The 25,606-nt window shown below is 39.9% G+C and overlaps 1 protein-coding gene across 3 annotated transcripts in view; it reads right to left on the bottom strand.

Moving 5' to 3' along the window:
- ANKRD28 (ankyrin repeat domain 28) overlaps nucleotides 1-25,606 on the bottom strand; it is a 201,499-nt gene that overhangs the window by 28,820 nt on the left and 147,073 nt on the right. For all 3 annotated transcript variants that reach the window (XM_024209574.2, XM_024209575.2, XM_024209573.2), the window contains 10 exons: nucleotides 22,665-22,743; nucleotides 20,779-20,893; nucleotides 20,244-20,326; nucleotides 18,229-18,292; nucleotides 14,987-15,055; nucleotides 12,473-12,613; nucleotides 8,242-8,353; nucleotides 6,872-6,898; nucleotides 5,003-5,077; nucleotides 1,340-1,541 (listed from right to left, as the gene is read on the bottom strand). In XM_024209574.2, the coding sequence (XP_024065342.1) occupies nucleotides 1,340-1,541; nucleotides 5,003-5,077; nucleotides 6,872-6,898; nucleotides 8,242-8,353; nucleotides 12,473-12,613; nucleotides 14,987-15,055; nucleotides 18,229-18,292; nucleotides 20,244-20,326; nucleotides 20,779-20,893; nucleotides 22,665-22,743 (967 nt within the window). The remainder of the gene's footprint in view (nucleotides 1-1,339; nucleotides 1,542-5,002; nucleotides 5,078-6,871; nucleotides 6,899-8,241; nucleotides 8,354-12,472; nucleotides 12,614-14,986; nucleotides 15,056-18,228; nucleotides 18,293-20,243; nucleotides 20,327-20,778; nucleotides 20,894-22,664; nucleotides 22,744-25,606) is intronic.

Here is a 25,606-nt window from a genome sequence, read left to right as displayed (position 1 = left end):
AAAAAAAAAAAAAAAAAAAAAAAAAAAAAAAAAAAAAAAAAAAAAGTAAAGTTCACTTGCAAAAAGACAAGAAAGGAATGAATAACTAAGTATCCCTTAAAAAGACATTTTTTGGGGGGAAACCACAGGGAGAAGTGAGAGAGGGGGAGAAAGGATTAAAAATCATCATCAACATTAATTTTTTCAAAAACTCAGTAAGAGTTCAGTCACTTAATCCTTAAAGCACTGAGTAATAACCATCACACTTCTCTTCTCACAAAACTGCCAGAGCTCTCCAAGATACAGATTAAAAGCAGAGCACTGTTTGATGCCATCACAAATTATGACAGCTAAGTTACACAACATATCTCAACACTACAATGTCCTACAAATGGCAGGGCCTTGACCATGCCATTCACCCACAAACATCCTAGACAGCACAGCTGTTTGGCATGGAGGGAAATGCACACTGCATCCATTTAATGCAGGGGTAGGCAAACTTTTTGGCCCAAGGGCCACATCTGGGAATAGAAATTGTATGGCGGGCCATAAATGCTCACAAAATTGGGGTTGAGGTGCGGGAAGGGGTGAGGGCTCTGGTTGGGGGGTGCGGGCTCCAGGGTGGGGCCAGAAATGAGGAGTTCAGGGTGCGGGAGGGGGTTCCAGGCTGGGGTGGGGGGTTGGGGTGGGAAGGGGTGCAGCTCTGGCTGGGGGTGCAGGCTCTGGGGTGGGGCTGGCGATGAGGGGTTTGGGGCGCAGGAGGGTGCTCCGGGCTGAGACCGAAGGGTTTGGAGGACGGGAGGGGGATCAGGGCTGGGACAGGGGGTTGGGGGGGGGGAGAAAGGGAGGTGAGGGCTCCAGCTGGGGGTGCAGGCTCTGGGGGGCACTTACCTCAAGTGGCTCCCGGAAGCAGTGGTGTGTCCCTTCTCCGGCTCCTTCGCAGAGCCCCCAGGCTGCCCCTACGCATAGGAGCCGGAGGGAGGACATGCCGCTGCTTCCAGGAGCCGCGTGGAGAGGCCCCTGACCCTGTTCCCAGGCTGGAGCGCCGGATTAAAATGGCTGGCGGGTTGGATCCAGCCCACGGGCCGTAGTTTGCCCACCCCTGATTTAATGGATGGCAGAGGTACTACACTCCTCCAGAGCCCAAGGAAGACATCTAACTAAGGCATTTTCTCTCTCTCTCACTAAGCTAAGGCACTCCCACTACCTCATGCTCTTCCTCATCCTCCACAGTGCAGAACATAATTTAAGACGTAATCCACTCTGTTAATGCCACAGAAACAACAGACTGCTGTGCATTATTACATGAACAAAATAATATAAACCCCAAACCCATGCATTTGTGTTCAGCACAACATACCTGCAGCATGTATTGGAGTTCTCTTTACAACATAGTCTTTCACTAAGATTGATGCTCCCTGATTAATAAGTACATCCACACACTCCACATGTCCCTTAAAAGCTGCAAGATCCAATGGTGTCCTTCCATTATTGTTCCTCACATCAAGGTCCAACAAAGACTGCACCAGTACTTCCAGAGCTTGATGGTGACCATGATAGGCCTAAGGGAATATTAACACAGTGCAGTAGTGTTTCATTTACATCAGAAAAGGACACTATGAAAATAGTGTGTAACAAAAGCATTTAGAAGAATATCTGCTGTTTTAAGTAAAAATCAATCATTTTGTAACCAATGTTAAAAACATACTTTCAACTGAACAATCTGTACCTATTTTTATTTAATTTATTTTTTTTTTATCAGTAATTGGAAGAAATTAGAAAAAAATGTGTCATTTTTCCAGTTTGTTTACTTTGTGTATTTGATAACTCTTTAGGTGCAGTGAACTTCACTGCTTTACGATCAGGTGCATGACTCTTATGCATTGCTCTAGTTGGGGGCTCACATGCAGACTCTTCATTACCCTCTGCAGAGGGCATTTATTTGTAATAGCAGCAGCAAAGCTGAAACTGAAGAGGCAGATGTGCTCACATACTTAAAAAGAAATGGGAAAACAGGTGGGCCACAACTATGTTCAGCGTTGTTGCACTCAGGATGCCCATAGGATCTTAAAGGCAGAAGGCATATAGGAAAAACTAATTTAAAAAAAATGATTTTCTATTTTTTTTTTTTTTTTTTTTTTTTTAAAGGCAGGACAAACATGAAGTGATGTATCAAAATTGCTCTTTTTAAAATTGTCATTGGCAGTGGCCCTTTAATAGGGCAAAATGTTTACAAATAATATGGTAGAGCAGTAAAAACAGAAGTTAAAGCATTTCAAGTGCAGTGTATTAAATGGAATGAGGTCAATAGATACACAGATCAATTCTTTATCCTATATTATGTTTTTTTCAGATTTTCATCTTTTCAAGACTTTATATACCACAGCCCTGTAAATCATCTTGTGTAAAAATTAAAGGATGATTAATACATAACCACTGCATTTAGTCTTTTATACAAAACACAGAACATTTTCACATGACAGAATAAGGACCCAATTCTACAAGAAGCTCTGAGTGGATGAACTCCTGCACCCATGGGGAGCTCCTGGCAAGATCAGGGTCTAAGTGATTACGTAAAGACAAAAAAAGTTAGTTTATTGTAATATAGAATCAACTTTTTATTTTAAAAAAACTTTTTGTAGATTTTATATTTATGTAATACTTTTTTTCCCCTTCAAAAGAACATGCTAAAACTGGAATGACAGGAAATTCCCTGAGACAAAGTGGGTGAGGTAATAACTTTTATTGCAGAGGTTCCCAAACTTTTCTTATTTGTGCATCTCCTTTCAGAACTACCAGCTGTCCGTGTACCCATATCCAGATCTACCAGCTGCCCATGAACACTACCCTTCTCATCATTGACACTGTGTGTGTTCTTCTTAACACTACCTTTCTTTAGCCATCTGCCCATATTTCACTGTTATGTACAGATATAGTTATAGTGCAACATATACAACCAAAAAAAAACCTGATTAAGTTCTGAGCTCAGTCAAATTGGACAGATGCTGAGCAACTCAACCCGCACTGTACAGTGGTTGGAGGTGTGGGCTCTCTCTGTCAACATCTCTGTGTTCTCACCGGTACATCTTGAAGTAAGTTAATTACTGTATTTTATAACAAATTCTCAGTTTCAAAGCTTCATCTGAATAGCCTATTATGAGAATGCAATAAATAAAATAATAAATAAACTATTATACAATTTCTCCCGCAAGTCTCCCAGAGATGTCTCATGTATCTCTTTTGGGAACTCCTATTTTATTGGACCAACTTCTGTTGAAGAGACAAGCTTTTGAGCCCCAAAGAAATCTCCTTCAGGTCTGGGAAAGGTACTCCCAGCCTCACAGCTAAATGCAAGGGTAGTGTGGCCCACTAACACCCACTAGCCACCTGCAGAGGTATTAATGGACCGCTCTACCTTGAATGGTCCCTTATATTATGTGCTAACTGCTTATGCTAAACAATCTGTTCCACCTTGCATTTAGCTGTGATGCTCAGAGTACCTTTTCCAGATCTGAAGAAGAGCTGTGTGTGGCTCCAAAGCTTGTTTCTCTCACCAACAGAAGTTGGTCCAATAAAAAAATATTACCCCACCCACTTCCTGTCTCTGATATCCTGAGACCAACACAGCTACAGGAAATTCCCTGTAAGAAAAAATAAATAAATAAAGACAGACCAGGTGATTGTTGTTGGCAGAATGGAGAAGATTTGGAAAGTGATGCAATAAGACTAGAATTGATAACTGTGGGAAATCTACCGTGTAGACCTGTCATGATAATGTGTCAAATGTCATGGTACAGCTGTGAGAACAATGAACAACTTCAAGTGCTGGTCCAAGCTATTACAAAAAAAATAAATAAAAATCAACTGTGTTTATTTGAGTTGTCAGGAGTCCTTCATACCTCCTTGGGTGTCTAACCTATAAGGGGGCGACACACTGTCCCCATTCTCAGTATTCCAGAAACTGCTCAGACCTGTTTTCTTTTAGTGTTCAGGCTGTATTTTATTCTAAGCCTTCCACCCACACCAGTACAGTGTAACACCACAGTTTTAAGCCTCTACATCTTTCAGCCCTTCTTTTCTAGGGCCCTAGGAGGAAAAGAGATCTCTCTCTTGGAAGCGCTTTCCTTCTACACTCAGCTAGCCCTGTCCTCATCCGCTTTGTAACACTTCCTTCTCGGCCTTCATCAGCTTTTATAGCTAGCTGAGGGCTAATTAGTTTCTGACATCCCTAGCCAATCCTTCTGATTAGCTAATTGTTCAATTAGCCATCACTGGGGAAACTAATTGAGGCTAAGAGAGCTGAGTGCGAACTCACCTGCCAGGTTTCAGCACTCTGTCACAAGCCAGTGTCCTCATGTAATTTCAGGCCTAGTCCCCCCTTTTTTTTCTATTGCTAATTTTAGAAGTCACCTTACTGATGTCCCATCATTTCTTTTGGTCCTGTGTATCAAAAACACGTGTTGTCTCATACCTGTGCACCATCAATTTTTAATATTTGCTTTACACTTATTTAAAAGGGGGCACTTTTTGATTATTTTAACCTATGATTAGAGAAAAAATATTTTATTCAAGCTTGCTTACTTGGCATTTCACTGCACTTTTATATGATCAGCTTCACCGTTTTCCCTGTGTAGTCAGTTCCCTGATAATTTGTGAATGTCTTTCATGAACAACAGGGGAGAGAAAAACATGTTTAAAAATAGGAAAAGGTGGCTCTAAATAATAAAAAAAATGGTAGGGGGACTCAGCAGTACTTGAAACCAGTTTTAACTTTTTCTTTTTTTTAATACTGAACAGATTTGATGTTGACAGTGTTTCCTCAAGAGCACATTTACAATTGATACACACAATCTTATGCAACTCACGTAAGAGAGCGTATATATTAAGAATTGTAAACTATTGTTATTGCCTGCAAATAAACCTATGGCATGAATCAAAACTATCTTGTATCAGTCAAAAAATTGTTGTGCATATATCTATATGATTCAGTAGCCCAACAATCAATAGCAAACAAAATACTTACAGCTAAGTGCAATGGACTAATTGGTGCTCTGTTGTCGGAATCATTCAGCATGTCAGTACCTGATGTTTCCATTAGCTAGAAGAAATACAAATTTAGATTAAATGCAACAAAAAAACTGTTTTAAAACACACACTCCAACAACAGTATGGGAATTGCTATCCCTCACCACTTACAGATTAAAATACACAAAATTCCACAGACATGGTATTCCCTCCGCCCCCCAAGTATTGTATAAATGACTATTTCAATCTTTTAAAGGCTTTGGGCTGTAAAGGCAACACTCTTCCTGCGTCTCCCCAGCCCAACTAGCAGGTGTTTCATTTGGCTTCAGATTGAACTATTCAAATAAGAAATTCTTCCCAAATAAGGTATTTTCTTTTTTAAATAAAAGCAAACAAACAGCTTATCAGTAAGGAACACTGGATAGGTGGGGAACATATGGTAAGGAAGGAGAAGGAAAAGCAACGAAGAAAATAGACACGGAAAGCCTGATGGAAGTAATCCTCAGCAGCAAGGGGAAGGAGAGGAAAACCACAAATTTACATGAAAAGGAAGAGGTGAATCAAGGCACATATAATATTATAAAATGAGTTAAAAAATCCCTGTGTGTTTTCCTGTGGTGGCCCATTCAAAATTTGCTTGGTGTATTAATGCAGATTCTTTTTCAGGACTGCAGTTAATACAAAATGGGAAATGACTGCCTAGGAAGGAGTACTGCGGAAACGGATCTGGGGGTCATAGTGGATCACATGCTAAATATGAATCAACAGTGTAACGCTGTTGCAAAAAAAGCAAACATCATTCTGGGATATACTAGCAGGAGTGTTGTAAGCAAGACACGAGAAGTAATTCTTCCGCTCTACTCTACGCTACGCTGATTAGGCCTCAACTAAGTATTGTGTCCAGTTCTGGGTGCGACATTTCAGGAAAGATGTGGACAAATTGGAGAAAGTCCAGAGAAGAGCAACAAAAATGATTGAAGGTCTAGAAAACATGATCTATGAGGGAAGATTGGAAAAACTGGGTTTGTTCAGTCTGGAGAAGAGAGAACACCAAGAGGGGACATGATAACAGTTTTCAAGTACATAAAAGGTTGTTACAAGGAGGAGGGAGAAAAATTGTTCTTAACCTCTGAGGATAGGACAAGAAGCAATGGGCTTAAATTGCACCAAAGGAGGTTTAGGTTAGACATTAGGAAAAACTTCTTAACTGTTAGAGTGGTTAAGCACTGGAATAAATTACCTAGGGAGGCTGTGGAATCTCCATCATTGGGGATTTTTAAGAGCAGGTTGGACAAACACCTGTCAGGGATGGTCTAGATAATACATAATCCTGCCTTGAGTGCAGGTGACTGGACTAGATGACCTCTCGAGGTCCCTTCCAGTTCTATGATTCTATAAATACAGCAGAATCCCAACTATTCAAAATGCTTGGAAACCATTCAATGCATCTGGATAACTGAACTAACAGACAGAGATTTATCAGTTTGTTAGAAAGAATGGTTCCAGCCACTGAAATTCCACTGTACTTGAAAAGTAATTGTAATTAGGCAATTTTTAAATATAAATATTATATTTTCTGAACTGCAAGTACTGAGATTGTAAGCCTCTTCGGGAGAGGGACTGTCTTTTGTCCTGTTTGTACAGCACCTAGCACAACAGGTTCTTGGTCCATGACTAAGGCTCATAGGTGCTATAGTAATACAATAAGTAATAATAAGTAGTAGTAGTAGTAGTAGTAGTATAAAATGCATGTCTGTTCACTGGAAAGCACACAGTTGGACACACCAGGATAAGCAATAGTATTCTGAGACAGAATGCTCCATTGTACTATACAATACTTGAATGATGATAAAGTGTACACACTTACAACATCTAGGGGAGTTTCACTTGCAATCTGAAATTAAAAAAAAAATTTTTTAGTTCAACAGTCTTGAAAAAATTGAAAATACAAGTGTAATTTTCATATAAGTACTAACTCTAAACATGGAAGATATAAAACAAATGTCAAATGGTACACTTTTGTGCCAAGTGCTGATCAAAATCTACTGTGAAGCGGTTATTTAAATTTATTATGTAGCCATTAGTCACTGCAATATTATGATCAAAATATTTCAAAATTAGGTCCTTCACTTTCAAATATGTAAATCTCTCTCAGCTAAAATGTATTATGCTCGTTTTTAATCCACACAAGCTCATATTAAATCAGTTAACACATCTCAGTGGTTTTAATACATTAGCTAACAGAAGAAAAATGATAGTTTTTTAAACAAAAAATATTCGGTGTTATCCCACTATCTAGAACAGAGGTGGGCAAAATACAGCCTGCGGGACCGTCCTGACCAGCCCTTGAGCTCCCCAAGCAGAGCAGCAGCGTGTCTAGCTCCGGCCGGGCGGCACGGCTGCCAGACATGCTGCTCTGAGTGGCATGGTAAGGGGGTCGGGGCTGGGGGGTTGAATAAGGGGCCAGGGGTCCCGGGGGGGCAGTCAGGGGACAGGGAGCGGTTGGGGGGGGCAGTCAGGGGACAGGGAGCGGTTGGGTGGGGCGGAGGTTCAGGGGGAGGTTTGGGGGGGAAAATGGGGGGTTGGATAAGAGTGGGAGTCCAGGGGGGCCTGTCAGGGGGCAGGGATGTGGATAGGGGTCGGGGCAATCAGGGGACAGGGAGCGGGGGGGTTGATAGGGGTGGGGAGTTTGAAGGGGGCAGTCAGGGGACAAGGAGCAGGGTGGGGTTGGATGGGTCAGGGGTTCTGAGGGGGGTAGTCATGGGATGGGAAGTGGGAGGGGGCAGATAGGGGGTGGGGGCCAGGCTGTTTGGGGAGGCATAGCCTTCCTACCCAGCCCTCCATACAGTTTTGAAACCCCAATGTTGCTCTCATGCCAAAAAGTTTGCCCACCCCCGACCTAGAACAATAATCCTTTCAACCATTTGATTCTGTCTCTAAGTTATTTACATGGCCCCCCATTACCACAGTATGCAAGTGCGTCACAATCTTTAATATTTTTATCCTCACAACACTCCGGTGCGGTAAAGTAGTACTGTTATCCCCACTTCATAATTGGGGAACAGACAGAGAGAGACTCAGTGACTTGTGCAACATGTGTGGAAGGTTGCAGGAGTAAGGAATTAAACCTGGGTCTTAAATTCCAGGCCAGCAACCTAACTTAGAAGAACTCTACAAGTAGACAGTAACTATTTCATAGTAAGTTGGGTTTTTTTGGTTTGTTTTTTGTTTTTTTACCAGTTCAAGACACAAGCGATGACCATAAGCAGCAGAATAATGAACTGCATTGTATCCTTGTTTGTCTCGGATCCCTGGATTTGCATCATTTCTTAGTAAGTATTCCAGGCACCTGTGTGAAGTGACAAATGACAACCATATTAATAATATTAAAATTCAGCTTTTCACTAATTTGTAAACTAGTACTTGCCTTGAAAATACAAAAAAAGTTCAATTTTATTATATGCAACAAATAGGAGCATCAAATTGCCATGCCTTACTACATCAAACAGTGATCCATGTATCCTAGTATTCAGAAGAAGGACAGAGAGCAGTACCAGAAGATGTAGAGGAGGATGTAAGACCATCACAACAGATATATATATATAAAAATATGGCTAGGGAGACAATGTCTTCCTAACCCCAGACAGCCAACGGCTGGCTTATGCCTTGTTGCATGAAGGTTGATATATCCCAAGTAAAATTTCTTGTTCAGGTCTGGGAATGGTACGTCACAGCAAAATGCAAGGTGCAGCAGATCATTTAGCATAAATACCGTAGTTTGCACGGATTGTAAGGGACCATTCAAGGTAGAGTGATCTGTTAATACCTCAGCAGTCATAAGATAAAAAGAGGAGGTTAGTGGGTTACAGATCATGTATTAAGCCATAAATCCAGGGTCTCTGTTCAGTCCATGACTTTTTTAGTGTCTAGCACAGTAATGAATTTAAGCTCCCAGGGTTGTCTTTTGAAAGTGTTGTGCAGGTTTCCTTTGAGGATGAGGACTGATAGGTCAGATATAGAGTGACTGCTTTGTGAAAAGTGTTCACCGAGAGGTGATGGGGTGTTTTTGTCTGTTATCATTTTCCTGTGTGAGTTTATTTGAAAGCATAGTGATTGTCTGGTTTACCCACATAGTGCACTAAATGCTCCAACAACAACTAACACACCTTTCAAGATCCATGGATCCTACACATGCCTATCACAACATGTGGTATACCTCATCCACAACATTAAGTCCATATTAAATTATGTCTACCTCTCTCATTTATTTGCTAGCTTGATGACTGTCAAATATCTCTAAAAAGGCTGGAGAAGCAAGACTTTCCTTTACAAAAGCTTATCCCTATTGTTTTATAACTGTCATTTTTTTCAACTAATTTATCTGATACAGACGTAAGGCTTGCTAGTTTGAGTCCCAGGAATACAAGTATTTGTTAAACATACTCCGGAGATAGACTACATCTAACACGACAGCACTTACAGCGGTGCAGCTACACTGATGCAGCTGTGCTGCTGTAGCGCTTGTGGTGGAGATGCTCTAAGCTGATGGGAGAGAACTCTCCCGTCACTTAAATATTCCACTTCCCACAAGAGGCAGTAATTGGCAGGAGAACCTCTCCCACTGACATTGCACTGTCTACACTGGCACTTTGGCCGGTATAACTTACGTCACTCAGCGGTGTGGATTATTCACACCGCTTAGCGACATAAATTATACCAAAGTAAGTTCTAGTGTAGACAAGGTCATAGACTCAGACTTTAAGGTCAGAAGGGACCACCATGATCATCTAATCTGACCGCTTGCACATTGCAGGCCACAGAATCTCACCCACAGACTCCTGTAATAGACTCCTAACCTATGGATGAGTTACTGAAGACTAAAGTTAAGTTACAGAATCCACCATTTACAATCGTTTAAGCCTGCAAGTGACCCGTACCCCACGGTACAGAGGAAAGCAAAAAAACCCGTAGGGTCTCTGCCAATCTGACCCAGGAGAAAATTCCTTCCCAACCCCAAATATGGTGATCAGTTACACCGAGCATGTGGGCAAGACCCACCAGCCAGACACCTGGAAAAGAATTCTCTGTAGTAACTCAGAGCCCTCCCCATCCAGTGACCCATCACCAGCTGTTGGAGATATTTGCTGCTAGCAGTAGTAGATCAGCTACTTGCCATTGTAGGCAACATCATCATACCATCTCCTCCATAAATTTATCAAACTCAGTCTCGAAGCCAGTTAGATTTTTTTTGCCCCCACTGCTTCCCTTGGAAAGCTGTTCCAGAACTTCACTCCTCTGATGGTTAGAAACCTTTGTATAATTTCAAGCCTGAACATGTTGATGGCCAGTTTATATCCATCTGTTCTTGTGTCAACATTGGCATTTAACTTAAATAACTCCTCTCTCTCCCTGGTATTTATTCCTCTTATGTATGTATAGAGAGCAATCATATCTCCCCTCAGCCCTCTTTCAATTAGGCTAAACAAGCCAAGCTCTTTGAATCTCCTCTCATAAGTATGTTTTCCATTCCTCAGATCATCCTAGAAACTCTTTTCTGCTCCTGGTTCCCGTTTGAATTCATCTTTCTTAAACATGGGAGACCAGAATTGCACATAGTATTCCAGATGAGGTCTCACCAGTGCCTTGTAAAATGATACTAACACTTCCCTGTCTCTAGTGGAAATACCTTGCCTGATGCATCCTAGCCTTTTTCACGGCTGCATCACATGGCATTTTCATGGCAGCTCACGGTCATCCTGTGATCAAAATTCCTTTTATAAATGGGGAGAAGGTCTTTTAGAAAGAGTGCCATTGTTCCAGAAAGTCATCTCTGGAAACATCTGCACAAACTTTATGAAAAACCACACAAATGTTCCAGAGATTCTATATAGATCACTTACCTGACATTGTCTCCAGCACTTATATTCCAGCCCAATATTAATTTCTAGTTTTATTTGGTTTTTATTATTACTGTTATTATTATTATTAATCTCTGTTTGAATTTGAGCCAGACAGAACTTGTTTCCCAACTGATCTTAAGCATACTGCTGCATCCACTCAAAAAGCTGCTTCTCAGGTTATACTACTTGGCAGTCTATCTTCCAAAGAGCCAACTGTTCATCAGAACAATAATATTTCAGGGATTTTTGGAGATCATTCTTTGTGTTATTTCCCAAAGGCACTGAAATATTACTATCATAATTCATCCTCTAGCCTCTGCAAGACAGCTGGCAAAATAATGTAACCTGAAGACTCACTCTGGTACTGAGGCATTGATGTCCTTGGCCTGGTCTACACTGCGGGGGGGGGGGGGGGGGGGGGGGGTGGGGATCGATCTAAGTTACGCAACTTCAGCTACGTGAATAAACGTAGCTGAAGTCGACGTTCTTAGATCTACTTAGGGCGGTGTCTTCACTGCGGCAAGTCGACGGCTGACGCTTTCCCGTCGACTCCGCCTGCGCCTCTCGCCCTGGTGGAGTACCAGAGTCGACAGGAGAGCGGTCGGCAGTCGATTTATCGCTTCTACACTAGACACGATAAATCGACCTCCACTGGATTGATTGCTGCCCGTCGATCCAGCGGGTAATGTAGACAAGCCCTTTGAGAGCAACTGTGAAATCATTCCAAGCTCCAAGATTCCAAGTGATAATTAAAGTAAATACCCCTCAACAACTGCCAGCAGGAAGTGGGATTACATAACTAACAGAGAAGTAGCAGGTAAACAATCAAAAAACCTAGACTTTACATGGAAGGGGTACATATACTTTAATGGCTACTCAAATGGCCAGTAGCGATTACTGGTATCATCTACTCTTTATTTACACTTCAAAAAAGCCTAACAAGTTATGCACAGCTATTCTGTATCACATGTTCCTCTCGCTGTTACCATCACCCTCTCTCTTTTTGTTTGTTACTTCTACATGTTAAAATGTTTATGTATTTAAATAAATATTTTACATTCAGCCTACCTCAGGACAAGGATAACTCAGACTGGTCTTACAATATTAAGTCTGGTGATCCAGCAAGGGAAACAAATGGCAGAGTCAAGGACCTATCACTTAAAACATATTGCCTCCAGTCCTCTAGAGCTTAAATATTAGAATTTTTAGAAAAAACGCCTCCTCTAGTATAGTTATCAGGAAGTCTCAAGCCGCCAAGACCCAAATCACATTTATTTTGTGCAGAGCAGGAATTTAATCCACAGTGTATAGCCCATTAAGACTTCAACATTAAAATCCAAAAGATTACAATACACCTTGCTGTAATGGGAGGAGGGGGGAAAACATATGTTTAAACCAAAGCATTTCTTATATTTATTGTTAACAGCCCAATAATCATACCATTTAGCCATCTTCAAAGAAATATAAATATTACATTTGGCATATATGATTACAGAAAGTAAGCAAACAAAATACACAGCTCTGAAGTCTTTAAATATTCACCCTTTTGTATAAGACATGACACTTACTTGCCATCTGTGTCTGATGCAGCTGCATAGTGCAATGGTGTACAACCCCTCTCATCAAGGTCATTCACACTAGCTCCAGATCCCACAAGGGCAAACAGGCACTGGTAATTACAATTGGCAGCAGCATAATGAAGTGGAGTTCTTTAGTATACATTCAAATACAAGAGAAAGACATGCAACAGATTAATGACAAAAATGCAAAATAAAATGAAATTTTAAAAACATGTTTATATTCTATTATTGGCTGAATAATTCAGTTCTAATATATGTAAATATTACATGGTTCAGTAAAAATCATTTTAAAAAGTGTAATAGCAGTCCAGGGTACATATTTGTCAGCCAATACATGGACAGCTTGTGTGTGTTGAGAGGTATACATACATGCACAGGAAAATGAAAGAAAGAATTATTGAAACATCTGTTTGTTCCACCAACTTAATTTTAGGCCATTCACTGACAAAACATGAGCAAATCTGATCATCCATAGTGCAAAACCACCAAGAAAGACCAGAACAAAATTCAACTGTTTATTTAGGGTGAAATTTAACCCTTCCTGCAGAACATCTAAAGTAGTTTTGTGTGGAGTGCTCAGTAGGGTTTTGAGGACAGAACTGAGGTCTAATGTGGAGTCCTACAGAGTGTCTATTTGTTTTATCCTGTCTTAATGTACCAAAAATATATGCTTGTTTAGAAAATAAAACAAATGATTTTTTAAAATATGCATTTGATTTTAAAGAAACTTGAAATTTGAATTTCATATGAAAATATAGTATTGATGAATTACTCAGTCTAGGGGGAAAAACCCTTACCAAACATAATATAGTATATAAACAATTTTCAGAAGTCAATGACTTAGGTGCTTCTGAAAATTTTACCCCAAGTGACTGAGGGGTCTAAGGGCATGTTTACACTGCCCCGCAATTTGGACAGAGGGATTGTGAATAGCAGTGTGCACCACAGTTCCCCATGTGGACACGAATTCAAAGGTTCCAAGTTTGCACTAACAGACTTCTTCAAAGAGTGTGAACTTTGGATCTTTAAGTTCATGTCTGCAGCATCCACATGGGAGAGTTAGCGGCACTTTCAGTATCAGTGCACACCACTACTTTTTAGTCCAAACTTCAGGGCAGTGTAGACATGCCCTCAGTTCCATTTTCAAAAGTGACTTAGTAGCCTAAGGGTACGTCCAGACTACCCGCCGACAGGGGAGCCGCGGCCATCGATTCCGCGCCGCGAGGACCCGAGGTAAGTCGAAATAAGATACGTCGACTTCAGCTACGCTATTAGCGTAGCTGAAGTTGCGTATCTTACGTCAAACCCCCGCCCCCCACAATGTAGACCAGCCCTAAGTCACTGTTGACAAGGGACTTAGGTGCTTTGAAAATTTTGCCCTACATCTTGTTTTTTTAAAGTTATTACACTACTCTGATCCCCTTTATCTCCTCCCTACCTGTCATACCTTTTTTTTTTTTTAAATCATTTTCCCCACAGATCTTTTCTTCATCTCTCCACGATAAATAAGAACATCTAATAATCTCATTCCTGGTCCAAATATAATCAGCAGCCCAACAAAAATTTAAGTGCAGCTTCCACAGGGAAAAGTACTACAATTAACCCTTCTATCCTCAGCCAAGGGTGCAAGTAGGACTTCAAAAGGAGACACGATTCATAGTCAGATACTTCTGCTGGAGTCCTACTCCTGTCACTCAACCAAGGACTGAGGGACCATTTCCACTAAACCATTGATGCTACAAACAATATTTTTAAATTATCATAAATTCTTGCCTCTGGTTCTTCCAGAGTATCTCTTCTTAGTTGTCAGTCTTTCTGACTGTAATCTCTTTGGCTGTCTTTAATTAGTATCTTGCATAAGCACTAACCACACTGTCTGCACTTAAATAACAATCTGGCGCTAGCAATAGTTATTTGAAGAAAGTAAAAGCATGAGTGAGACCAAAGCGAGAGAAAGCTATATGAAGAAGGGATGGATGGAGGTAAAAAGGAAAGTTATTTTATTAAAAGAATTTAGATTTTCCTTTAAAAAATACAGAAGATTGCAAAATGTTCAGAAATGGCAAAGCGAACAGGTTGATGAAGAGCATTTATAGCCTTGACAGGTGGGCTAATGAGGAGATACCAGTAAATCTACAGGTTGAGAGCCATTTCAACCCATCAGGATGCACCTTCCACCAAAAACATCTTTATTAAAGTTACAGTAACATATGAGATCAATTGGACAATTTGAAAGAAAAAAATACACAAAACAACTATGTAACAGAATGTAACAAAGCAAATCTTGTGACTTTTCTATAATTATAAACTTTCAATAAGATGCTTAGACTAAATTGGCTGTAGTACTTGGATAGGGTTCCAACAATTTATTATGAATACAATCACTCCAAAAGGAATGTATTGTGAAGGAATATGGGCTCCTTCACACAGAATCATTGTGCTACTTATGTGCATGTTTTAATAAAGTTCTAAAATCCACAAACTTAGAATGTTGTGTCCTACCTCCCAAATTTGTCCTTTTTGTTGAAGTCTGCACCAGTGTTGAGCAGAAGGTTTAGGCACTCCAAATTCCTATTAAATTAATGCAACATTGATTGCAAATTAAATTATTTTCAAGCACACAGTGCCCTTTACAAACTATCGTAATTGCTGCACAGTTATTTATCACACAACAATATTTTTTACTGATAATGAGTCAAACTATATTTTGCATACAAAACACCACCAAAAACAGACTTTAAAGTTATTGAAGAAAATATTAAGGACCATAAACTGTCCTTGGTCCAAATGTAGGAATGTTGATGTTTATGCAGTGTGCCTTTTGAAATCAACAAGAGCATTGTCCTAAAGTAGTAAATACACTTCTAATTTGATGGAAACGTAACAGAAAAAATGAATACATGCTAAGAGTTTTTTTGCCAAGATTCAGCCCGTGGCAAGTTTTTACTTATACATTTTTGTTTGTTTTAAAGCCTTTTAATAAGTGCCAGGAAAAACAAAGTTTGCAATGCATATGCTATCTTTGATACTGCATTATGAAGAACACTATCTAAAAAAACTATTTATGGCGATAGCTGTAAACATTGTTCAGAGAGAGAGGAAAATTACTAAGATTATGATATGAAGCCTAAATGTGAGGATGAGAGTGAGATAACATCACAAGTGAGTAATTTTTATTCCAAGGATATTTTATATCAGTAAATAGAGCCCTACGCGGATAAAAAAAAATTGTATCTGCAAAAACGATACGCAGGATATCTGCAGATTTGCTGGGCTTTAGATATAAAATGTGCATCTACTCCACTCATGATCGCAAAAATGGTTCATGGAAATCTGCATCTGCAGATATCCACCAATTTGCAGGGCTCTACCAGTAAACAGCCACCAAAAAAACCCCCCATAAAAAGTACCCTTGGTTTTATTATATGACTATGCAGCACTGGACCTCTGATTTCTTGAAAGCTGTGTGCACTTGAGCATGTACAACAATCTATTGCCCAATTTTTCTAGGCAATGTTGAATAGCTACTCTGTACACTAATTTTATAGTAACTAATAAACTGATCCTCCCAATACTTGTGCACATGTTTGGCTTTATTAATGGGCGGCCTCAAAGTTAATGGGACTAATATTGTGCTTTAGTCACATGCATGAAGTGTCTGCGGAATCAAGGCCTATATGTTTACATGCACTCCTTAAGATACCCACCTAGAGAAACAACGCTAGTCAAATACTAGTTTTCTATGGTCTGAATTCTTCACATCACAATCCATCCATGAGCACTATTGATCAAAATGTCCTTGCTTCTGGTTAACTGAACTCCAGTTGGCACTGCATGAAAATTTAGCTTTACTGTTGACAAATCTATGTGCAGGGATATGCTAAACATACAGGTTTCCCAGGCTCTTACTGTCTGTGTGAAAACAACAAGGAGTCCGGTGGCACCTTAAAGACTAACAGATTTATTTGGGCATAAGCTTTCGTGGGTAAAAAACCTCATTTCTTCAGATGCATGGTTTTTTATACACGGAAGCTTATGTCCAAATAAATCTGTTAGTCTTTAAGGTGCTACCGGACTCCTTGTTGTTTTTGTAGATACAGACTAACACGGCTACCCCCTGATACTGTCTGTGTGCACATTTATGCTATCCTCAGCTTCCCTCACATGCTGGTAAAAACATTTAAAACATTTTTTCTTCGTGAATAATCAAAAATAAGTTAGCCCCCTGCATTTGTTGAAAAAAGTAATCTAATATCCAGATGTTTATAAATACAATGAATAGCATATACTATAAAGATATACACTCACAGAAAGTAAAGTTGTATCTAGCTCATACATAACTGTGCCTGGGGAAAGGCAGTACGGAGCCCTCCCCCAACTCTGCATAGCCTATTTCAAAGGGCTGGCCAGAATTACAGCCCCTATGCCCCACTGTGAGCAACTTGATGGAAAGGGGATAAGTGAAAGAAAGCAGGTGAGGTGGTGGCACTGTACCCCTTCACCATGTGTCTCTGAAGTGCTCCTAACATAGGGCCCTGGTAACAGATTGCCCTAAATAACATGGTCTGTACTTTCGATAAGTAGTAAAACATGCAAGTAAAATTAATCCATTCTGAGCCAATCCTGAACCTGGGATAAACACTGATTACTCCTGGGGGAATTCTTCACCAAAAAAATTAAAATTCTGCACACAATATTTTAAAATTCTGCATATTTTATTTATCAAAATAATGCAATATAATCACTTTGGTTTCAATTATTTCCGTAATTTATTTAAACTACAAGATAATGGATGGAGAATGGAAGCGGGAGCATTGGAGGAAATCCCCAAACCCCCTTTCCTAATAGTCAACAAATATATAAAGCCATATGCTCAGTGTTACATCAGGCAACTGAAGAGCAAGTGAGGACTGGGGAAATCAAACCTCACAATTTATATTGGCTACTGACCATCTCCAGAAAAGGAATTAGCAAACAGTTCATGGAGCACATTTTGATAGGAAATTCTTTCAGTCCAAAAAGTTAGACCCGTTCTAATCACGAAAGCAACATAAGCATTTATAAGGACATACTGTCCTTTATACCACTCTGGCAATGTAAAGGAGCCTTAAAACTTTTACACCTGTTTTATACTCCTGGGGGAATTCACAAAGACAATGGGAACAATTCACTAAGCAGGCAGGCTGCTGCATTCTGCTCTGCCTGAAGGGACAGAGCCTGTCCCACGCCTACCTCCTCAGAAACATCCCAAAGCCCTGCCCCTCCACGCTGAACATGCTGCAATAGGGAGCAAGACGGACAGAGTGTCTGTCTCACTCACTCACTCTCACACACCCCTGCCCATCCCCCAGGTGATTTACATCTCTACTGGCTGCTCCAAGCACCAGAACCAACCTGCGTACACTGCCAGGGAGGGGCGTGTGACCACTCTTGCGGCTTCCCTTTGTTTCCCCATTAGAAGTCATTTTTCTGTGGGGAAGCAAAGAAATCTGCGGGGTACATGAATTCTACGCATGCGCACTGATGCGGAATTCCCCCAGGAATAACTGATTGCGTTTGGTCATTACAATAAAAGATTGATGACTGAGTAGAAATTGCAGTTTATGCCTTTTTAAAGCTTGTAGAAAGAAGCCATCTTGAAATTATGTTCACACTTACAAAGCTCCTTGGGGGAAAAAGGAGGAAATGTCAGGATCAATGATTTAAGAAAAAAAATTAAAAGTGAAGGCAGAGCTTCTACCTACCCTCCAGCTGCAGCTGCATGAAGGCAGGTCCTGCCAAAATCATCTGGGGTGTCTATGTCAAAGCCTACAAAAATAAGTTAGTATACTGTGAAACCATATATGTAATTCAACCCCTTCACCAAACTGCCCTTCAGTAATTAGGCTGTAATGCCATCAAGTAAGTTTATGTTATTTACAATAGTAAATATTGAAACAAATTTTTTCCTTAATTTAAGAATTTCTTAGTGACCGGAATTAGTGAACTACACAGGGATGAATTCCAGTTCTCCCCAAATTTTCCCCCACACTATGCTTCCCCTCTTTCTTCAGCCCAAACTGGATGGACCCTACATATGTGTCCCATCTCGCATGGAGAGGACACATAAAGCTAGTTAGTGATCTGATCTGAGAAGTGGTCTCTAGATTACTAATATGGGCTGCCTCTCCATTGCCCCTATTTTGCACTCTCCCTCCCATTAACTCCCTAGGAGGCTTCACCCAAAGTACAAAGTATTTCTCAGTTCTGTTCACTGAACAATCCATCTCGTCACACTAATACCTTGCCTGACATCACTGTCTCCAAAATGGTCATCCATATAGGGACAAACGGACTTTGCAAGGTTTGCATCCCTGTGGTGGACGAATTCAGATTCCAGAAGGGTTCTTAATATATGAATCAACTAATTTCACCTCCCTCCCCACAAAAAATACACTAGTCAAAGATATCAATCTTCACCAACAACAACTTATTAAAAAGGAGTTTCTAGGTTACTGGTGTCCAATCTTTTCAGACTGAGTGCTGCACATATAAAATTTTTAAATGGTCAAGTGACCATGACTGATGCTTTAGATTGTGTGTGCTGGTCCACATCCCTTTGTGCAATTAACATACACAATGGAAATCATCTGCAAATCCTCTGATGGAGATTACCTTGACACGGAGAAGTCTCCTGTAGGTGCACATCTAGTACAACTTTGCACTGTGACAGAAAGGGGAAGTGGCTGGAGCATGCTGAGCTTTGCCTATCCTCCAGCTGTCACATGGTACCTAACAGACAGTTGTCAGCTGGTGCAAATTACAGCAAGATGCTCTAACCGGTGCTGTAGAAGAGAATCAAGAAGCCTAAATGATAGTTCCTCAGAATCTCTTCCTTTTCCCCCTTCTCCTGGGCTTCCCTACTTCCCTGTGGTGTGGAAGGGAGCCCTCCTTTTGCTAATCACTCTCCTAGGCTCAAGACAGAGACAGTCAAGCTTCCCTTTTGAGCCCCCTGGAGCTTCCATATCTCATCAGGGAAGCAGACTATGGAGCAGCCAAAATTAGTATGTCTTCCCTTCCTTGCCATGCAGTAGGTATTCAGCTGAAAAGGGACTGATACTGTTCAGCATAATCCCAGCTCACAGCAGAGCTGATCCTGGGGTCACAGGTGAAGCAATACCCTGTACTGTTTCTTCATAGTGAGGGGGCTGATTAAACACTTTAGTTTGAAAGTCGCAGAGTGCTGCTCAGGGAACATGTTTTTAATTCATAATCAAACACATTCTTCTTAATGCAGTTGCCCTCAGGGCCTAGAGGTTAGAGCCTGTAGAGCCACAGGTTGAACACCACTGTTCTAGGCAAAGTTGTACTGGAATCATGACAATTTGGAGTTCGAGGGACAAGTTAAGAAGATGTTAAAGTGATATCATCACCTCATGTTTTGAACCACTATAGTTCCTAAACTACTTGTCTAGTTTGTCTCAATCCCTCCAGAAAATATGTGCACAAGACCACACTTTTGAAATTTCAGGCATATTGCTTCAGTTCTGGCAAAGTTTTACAAGTTTTCAAATTTAGGCTTACCACAGAAAGCTTGCTCCATCTTTAACTATGCAAGGTAGCTCAGACTAGCCAGCACAATCCTCAGCTATAAACAAGCTAACTGATTATTTCTATGTACTATTGAAAAAGGGCTTAAATATTGTGAAATATAACTGAAAATACTAAAAGGTTAATGTATATGTAGTAACCACAACACATTTTTAAAAGAGTATCCTACCTGATGAAAGCAGCTTTCTGCAACAGTCTGAAAATCCACTTAATGCTGCCAAATGGAGAGGAAACATCCCATGTACACCTCTCCTAAGATACATCATAGTCTCATTACAATAAAAGAATCAAGACTGCATGCTAAATTGCACATGTATAGGGTTTCACCAACAAAATCTAATTAGAATGATTAGATCTGAGGAAATCTCTTAATATGTTAAGAAGCTTACTTTCAATCTAAAAATAATGCATTCAGAGTGACAGTCAGTTAAAATGTATGAGGTTTTGGTTTGCATATTTCAACTATTATATTGAAGTACAAGTTGGCAACACAGTCCACTATTTCTTTTCTGATTTTTGTTTAAACTACAATGAGATGTGACACTATAACAAGATACAGTATCTGCAAAGAATATGACTGAATGCATTTCTAATCTCAGAACATTTAAAGAGCTAAGAAAGTAATGTGAAACAATACACTACTCTGGCTTTCTAATTAATGCATTTCTGAACTATTTTAGCCTATATCCAAGTTAGTTACTTACTTTGCAGTGTCAGCACCACTTGTAATTAGAGTGTTGATTAGTAGCTCATGACCATATCTAGCTGCGATGTGCAAAGGAGTATTTCCATTCCTATCTTCACAGTCTATTTCAGCTCCTACAATATAAAAGTTAGTGTGAACGCACATAAACGGTACATGAACATATGTTTGTTAGCAAAATGGTGTTAAAGATTAAACTTACGAAAGTACAAGTAACGAGAGTGAGTGGTTTTTTGGTTTAAAAATTTAAAATGTTTTAGTGGTACTGAGTACTAATGGTACTCCTAGGGAATTTTGCGCCAAAAAATTAAAAATTTTGTGCACAATATTTTAAAATTCTGCAAATTTTTATTTGTCAAAATAACACTATATAATCACGCCAGTTTCAATTACTTTGGTAATTTATTTCAAAATACCTGCCAGAAAGTATGTCTGAAACAATACAGACAACCAAAAAGATTCAGAAAATGTTTTTTGACAAACAGATTCCTTATAGGCATATTAATACAGAATTTGAGGTATTTTTGTTGATAGTTATCTTGTTTCAGTGAAATTAAATACAACAGAACCTTGTTTAACCTCCATTATCTGGCTCTCTTTATTAACCAAACCACCAGCCGCTAAGGGCTGACACCTGGATCACCCGCCACTAGGGTTTGCCACCTTTCTAGCTGCTGGTAACCAGACTCCCGAGCCCTGCCTCCATTGCTCACACCTCCTCCCTCCAAGGCCTCACCCCCATTGCTCACGAAATCGTCTCAGGGAGTCTGCCTGTACATAACAGGCAGCCCCAACAGACCAGGGGCTGGCATGGGTTAATAATCTGGAGTCTCACCCCAGCCCATGATAACCAGACTTTTGGTTAGGGTTGCCACCTTTCTAATTGCTAATAACTGGACTCCTGAGGCCCCCCTTCCCAGGCCCTGCCCCTGCTACACCTATTCCCTCGAGGCCCCGCACATCACTTGCTCAGCACAACCCCCCGCACCCTCCACCCCACAGTAACCAGACTTTTGGTTTGGGTGCCCGAGGGTTGCCAGGTCCCCTTTTAGACTGGACTTTCTGGTCAAAAACCAGGCACCTGGCAACCCTAAATGGCACTTGGACAGAGAAGCCAAAAACCGGACTGTCTGGGTAAAACCCAGATGGGTGGCAACCCTGCCCACTCTCCAGTTTATCTGGATGTTTGATTATCCAATCTGGCTCTGGTCCCAATTAGACTGGATACTCGTGGTTCCATTGTAATACATTTGAAACACACAAAACGGGAAAAAGGAAGCATTTTGGTGGAAATCTCAAATTCTGTGTGAAAAAATAAAATTCTGCAGGGAACATTACTTCTATGCAAATTCTGCATTCTGCAGTGGTGCAGAATTCCAGCAGGAGTATAACGGACAGCAAGTAAATGCAGGTCTCTTGTCATGTATCTGTAGAGCAGGGGTTCTCAAACTGGGGGTCGTAACCCCTCAGGGGGTTGCGAGGTTACTATGTGGGGGGTTGCAAGCTGTCAGCCTCCACCCCCAAGCCCTGCTACGCCTCCAGCATTTATAATAGTGTTAAATATTTAAAAAGTATTTTTAATTTATAAAGGGGTGGGGTTGCACACAGAGGCTAACTGTGTGAAAGGGGTCACCAGTACAAAAGTTTGAGAACCATTACTGTAGAGGGCAAATTGTTTCTGTAACTCAATGCTGTAGAAAAGGGACAATAATACAAATACCCTTGCTTTTCCATCTTTAAAGTGAAGATATAGATGTGTAGAGTCTATATGCATCTCATCAGAGTATAAAAACCTCACTAACTGAAATACTGGCCATAGCAAAACAAGAATGTGAAAATGTCATTAACATTTCAATATATATACACAAATACTTTTTTTCTTTTTACCATTCTGGATGATGGTTTGTGATCTTGAAAATCTACCATGGATTGCTGTCATATGCAATGGTGTTTTCCCATCTTTACTCTGGAAATAAAACAAACAAAAATAAAAAACATCAACTCACAGCCAGCTATATTTATATACCAAAATCACCACGGAGAAGTGATCCTTTTCCACCAACCCCTTCAATTCCCTCTCCACACTACTATAAAAAACAGTTGCTGGTAGTAACAAACCAGGATGACACTGCAGGCTATTCAACACTGCTGTTATCCTGTTCTTGTTAATCCCTTCTCCAGCTCTATCTGACAACTCAATGATGCACACTCACTCAGAATTATGCCTCTAGGACAATCAAGATGATAGTGGCAGCAGATAATCTTAGCACCAAGAACTACATTTACTTCTTCCCTAAATCTAAAGCCAAAAAAAAGAGGTTCTTTTAAAGAACTGACTTGTATTCAGACTGAATAAGAGAACCTTATTACAGAACATTACAAAATATGTTAGAAGACTGACATTAAAATATTCATCTGTTTCTTTGATGTTACTTCAAAATGAAACTCATAAGTAATTCATCACAAACCACAAGTAATCCTTAAGGTAAACTATTCAACCATAGAGGATACTGTACATTTGACACACATATGAAAAGTACAATTAACCACTCACCCAGAAAAGGTACCCTGAAATTAGGTCAACTTTAACACAGGAGGGGATTCTAGTTTTTAACAGCACTATCTAAATATATTCATAAACGGTCTCTCCTATGAAATTTAGTCCATAGTTAGCTCATTATAGGTTAATGAAAAATCTAAATGCACACAAAAAATGTTACACACACACACACACACACACACACACACAATACTAGGCAATGTGACACTAAATTGCAACCATCATATTACCATATAAAAACTATACCATTTTCTATTCCCTTAGGTGCACATACACAACATGTTAATTAACGGCATACAGTAGAATGAACACAAAATTCCCTATTGCAAGGGGACAAAGTTAAACTTGCTGTGGGAACTTCCCCACTAAATATCTTGATGGTGTGCAATTCAATTCAGAACCAGAACATACAGGTAAGATTTCAGGAATATACTATTTCCTTCATGAGTGTTTTTTTTTTTTTTTTTTTTTTTTTCTTTTTTAAGTATTTTAAAATAAATAAGTTGGGAAGAAGTATACACAGAACAGATTCCTTAGGCAATGAACAGCAGCATCAGTCCACTGCACCAAAAATATGAGCCTTTCAAATATTTCCTTTCTTCCTTGGAAGTCTTCCATCTAAGTACTGATCAAGCCTCCCCTTGCTAAGCATATGAGATCTGACATGATCATAGCCTATGGTAAAATAGCTGTAGGCTAATGGTTATTTGGTTACATTCACTGAAGCTCAATGAAGTGAGATAACAGAAGATTAAAACACAGGTCTCTTGTATAATGTACTATCAGGCAATATATGTCTATAAAATACTTATTTTCCAAAAACACAAATCTCTAGGAGAAGCCACTGTTATTACACAGCAAAAAAAAGCCCAGAACATCATGTAGTCTCAAGTGGTCAACCATACATGCCTAAACATGGTTTCACTTAAAATTAGATATATCAAGTCTACTCAGACCACTGAGACCATTTCTTTTCAAGAATCCAGCTGATACTAGTTCAAATACAATTAATACATCCCATAATATACTTCTACATGTGCAAAATCATTATTTGAGTTTGCTATACTCTTTTTAGACTGGATGTTGCAGGAAAGGAATAGTGTTGAGCAGTAGTCACTAGGCTTTAAAGATCTAAATTACTATATGGATATTGACAATTTTGTACCTGCCAAAACAGCCTATATTTTCCCCCTCCCGTGGAAAACAGATGAAGGGGGAAACATATCAAAAGTCTAAAATTTCTGCTGCTTACTAATCTGTTGTATGCTTTCTTCCCAGAGGTGAAGCCAACAAGACTCTGGAGTGGACATTTCAGAGTCTCCAGAACACCCACTCATCAAGGTCCACAGCATACGCACACATGCATCCTCCTCCTATCTCAGATACCCACCTATGCCCCCTCTACATCTCTAAAAATCATGGAAGTAGGTAACAGCGGAGAGAATTATAGTAGATATCTAAACTTACAAAGTAAGATATTTGTGATTATAAATAGAATATTGTATTTTTATGACAGTTGCCAAAAACTACAAATATTTTGAACTTTAGCATTAAAAGCCAAAAATCAAGATTATATTTGAAAATAAAAAATTGAGCACAGCTGAAATCCTCTATACATATTGCTGAAAAGTTTTACAATAAACTCTACTGAATAAGAGTAGTCTAAAGAAGAAAAAACCACAACACTATAAAATTCTACTATTTTAACTAAAGGAATAATCCTTAGGGAAAGCAAGGAATCTAAAGTCAGTATTTGGCCCTAAACCAGGGAACAACCATCCTACTCAATATTTGAAAACCAGAACTGACTGAGCAGAGCTGGAATACTCTATTACTGAAAAGTTCACACTACTACAACCACCTCTGCAAAGTAAAGCTACTACTAAGTCAATCTCCTTCCTTCCCTGCAAAAGTGTATCTAAACAAAAACAAAAAAAAAAGAAGAGAATTCCCATTTTAATTAAATAACCACCGGCAAAGCAGGAGAGAAATACCAATCTTAGTTACATTAATATAAACCCATAATAACTCCATTAATTTTAATGCAATTACACTGCATTTATACCAGTGTAAAAAGGCCCTTAAACTTCTCTTGTAAGCTCATATATACCCTTCCCCACAAATGGATCCGGCAAAGCAAAAATGTTCTGGGATGCAGCCACGGATCCGGATCTCCTTGGTGTGAGGGGCACCCTCTCTTTTCCAGTCATTGGTACCAGCGCTGAGATCTTCCCCGGCACAGAAGAGTCTTGTGTTTTTGGAGTGCTGG

This window comes from Terrapene carolina, unplaced genomic scaffold (assembly GCF_002925995.2).
Source record: "Terrapene carolina triunguis isolate 2854851 unplaced genomic scaffold, T_m_triunguis-2.0 Scaffold84, whole genome shotgun sequence".
Classification (NCBI taxonomy): domain Eukaryota; kingdom Metazoa; phylum Chordata; order Testudines; family Emydidae; genus Terrapene; species Terrapene triunguis.
The sequence above is the reverse complement of the archived record's forward strand: the minus strand, read 5'-3'. Positions and strand labels throughout refer to the sequence as shown.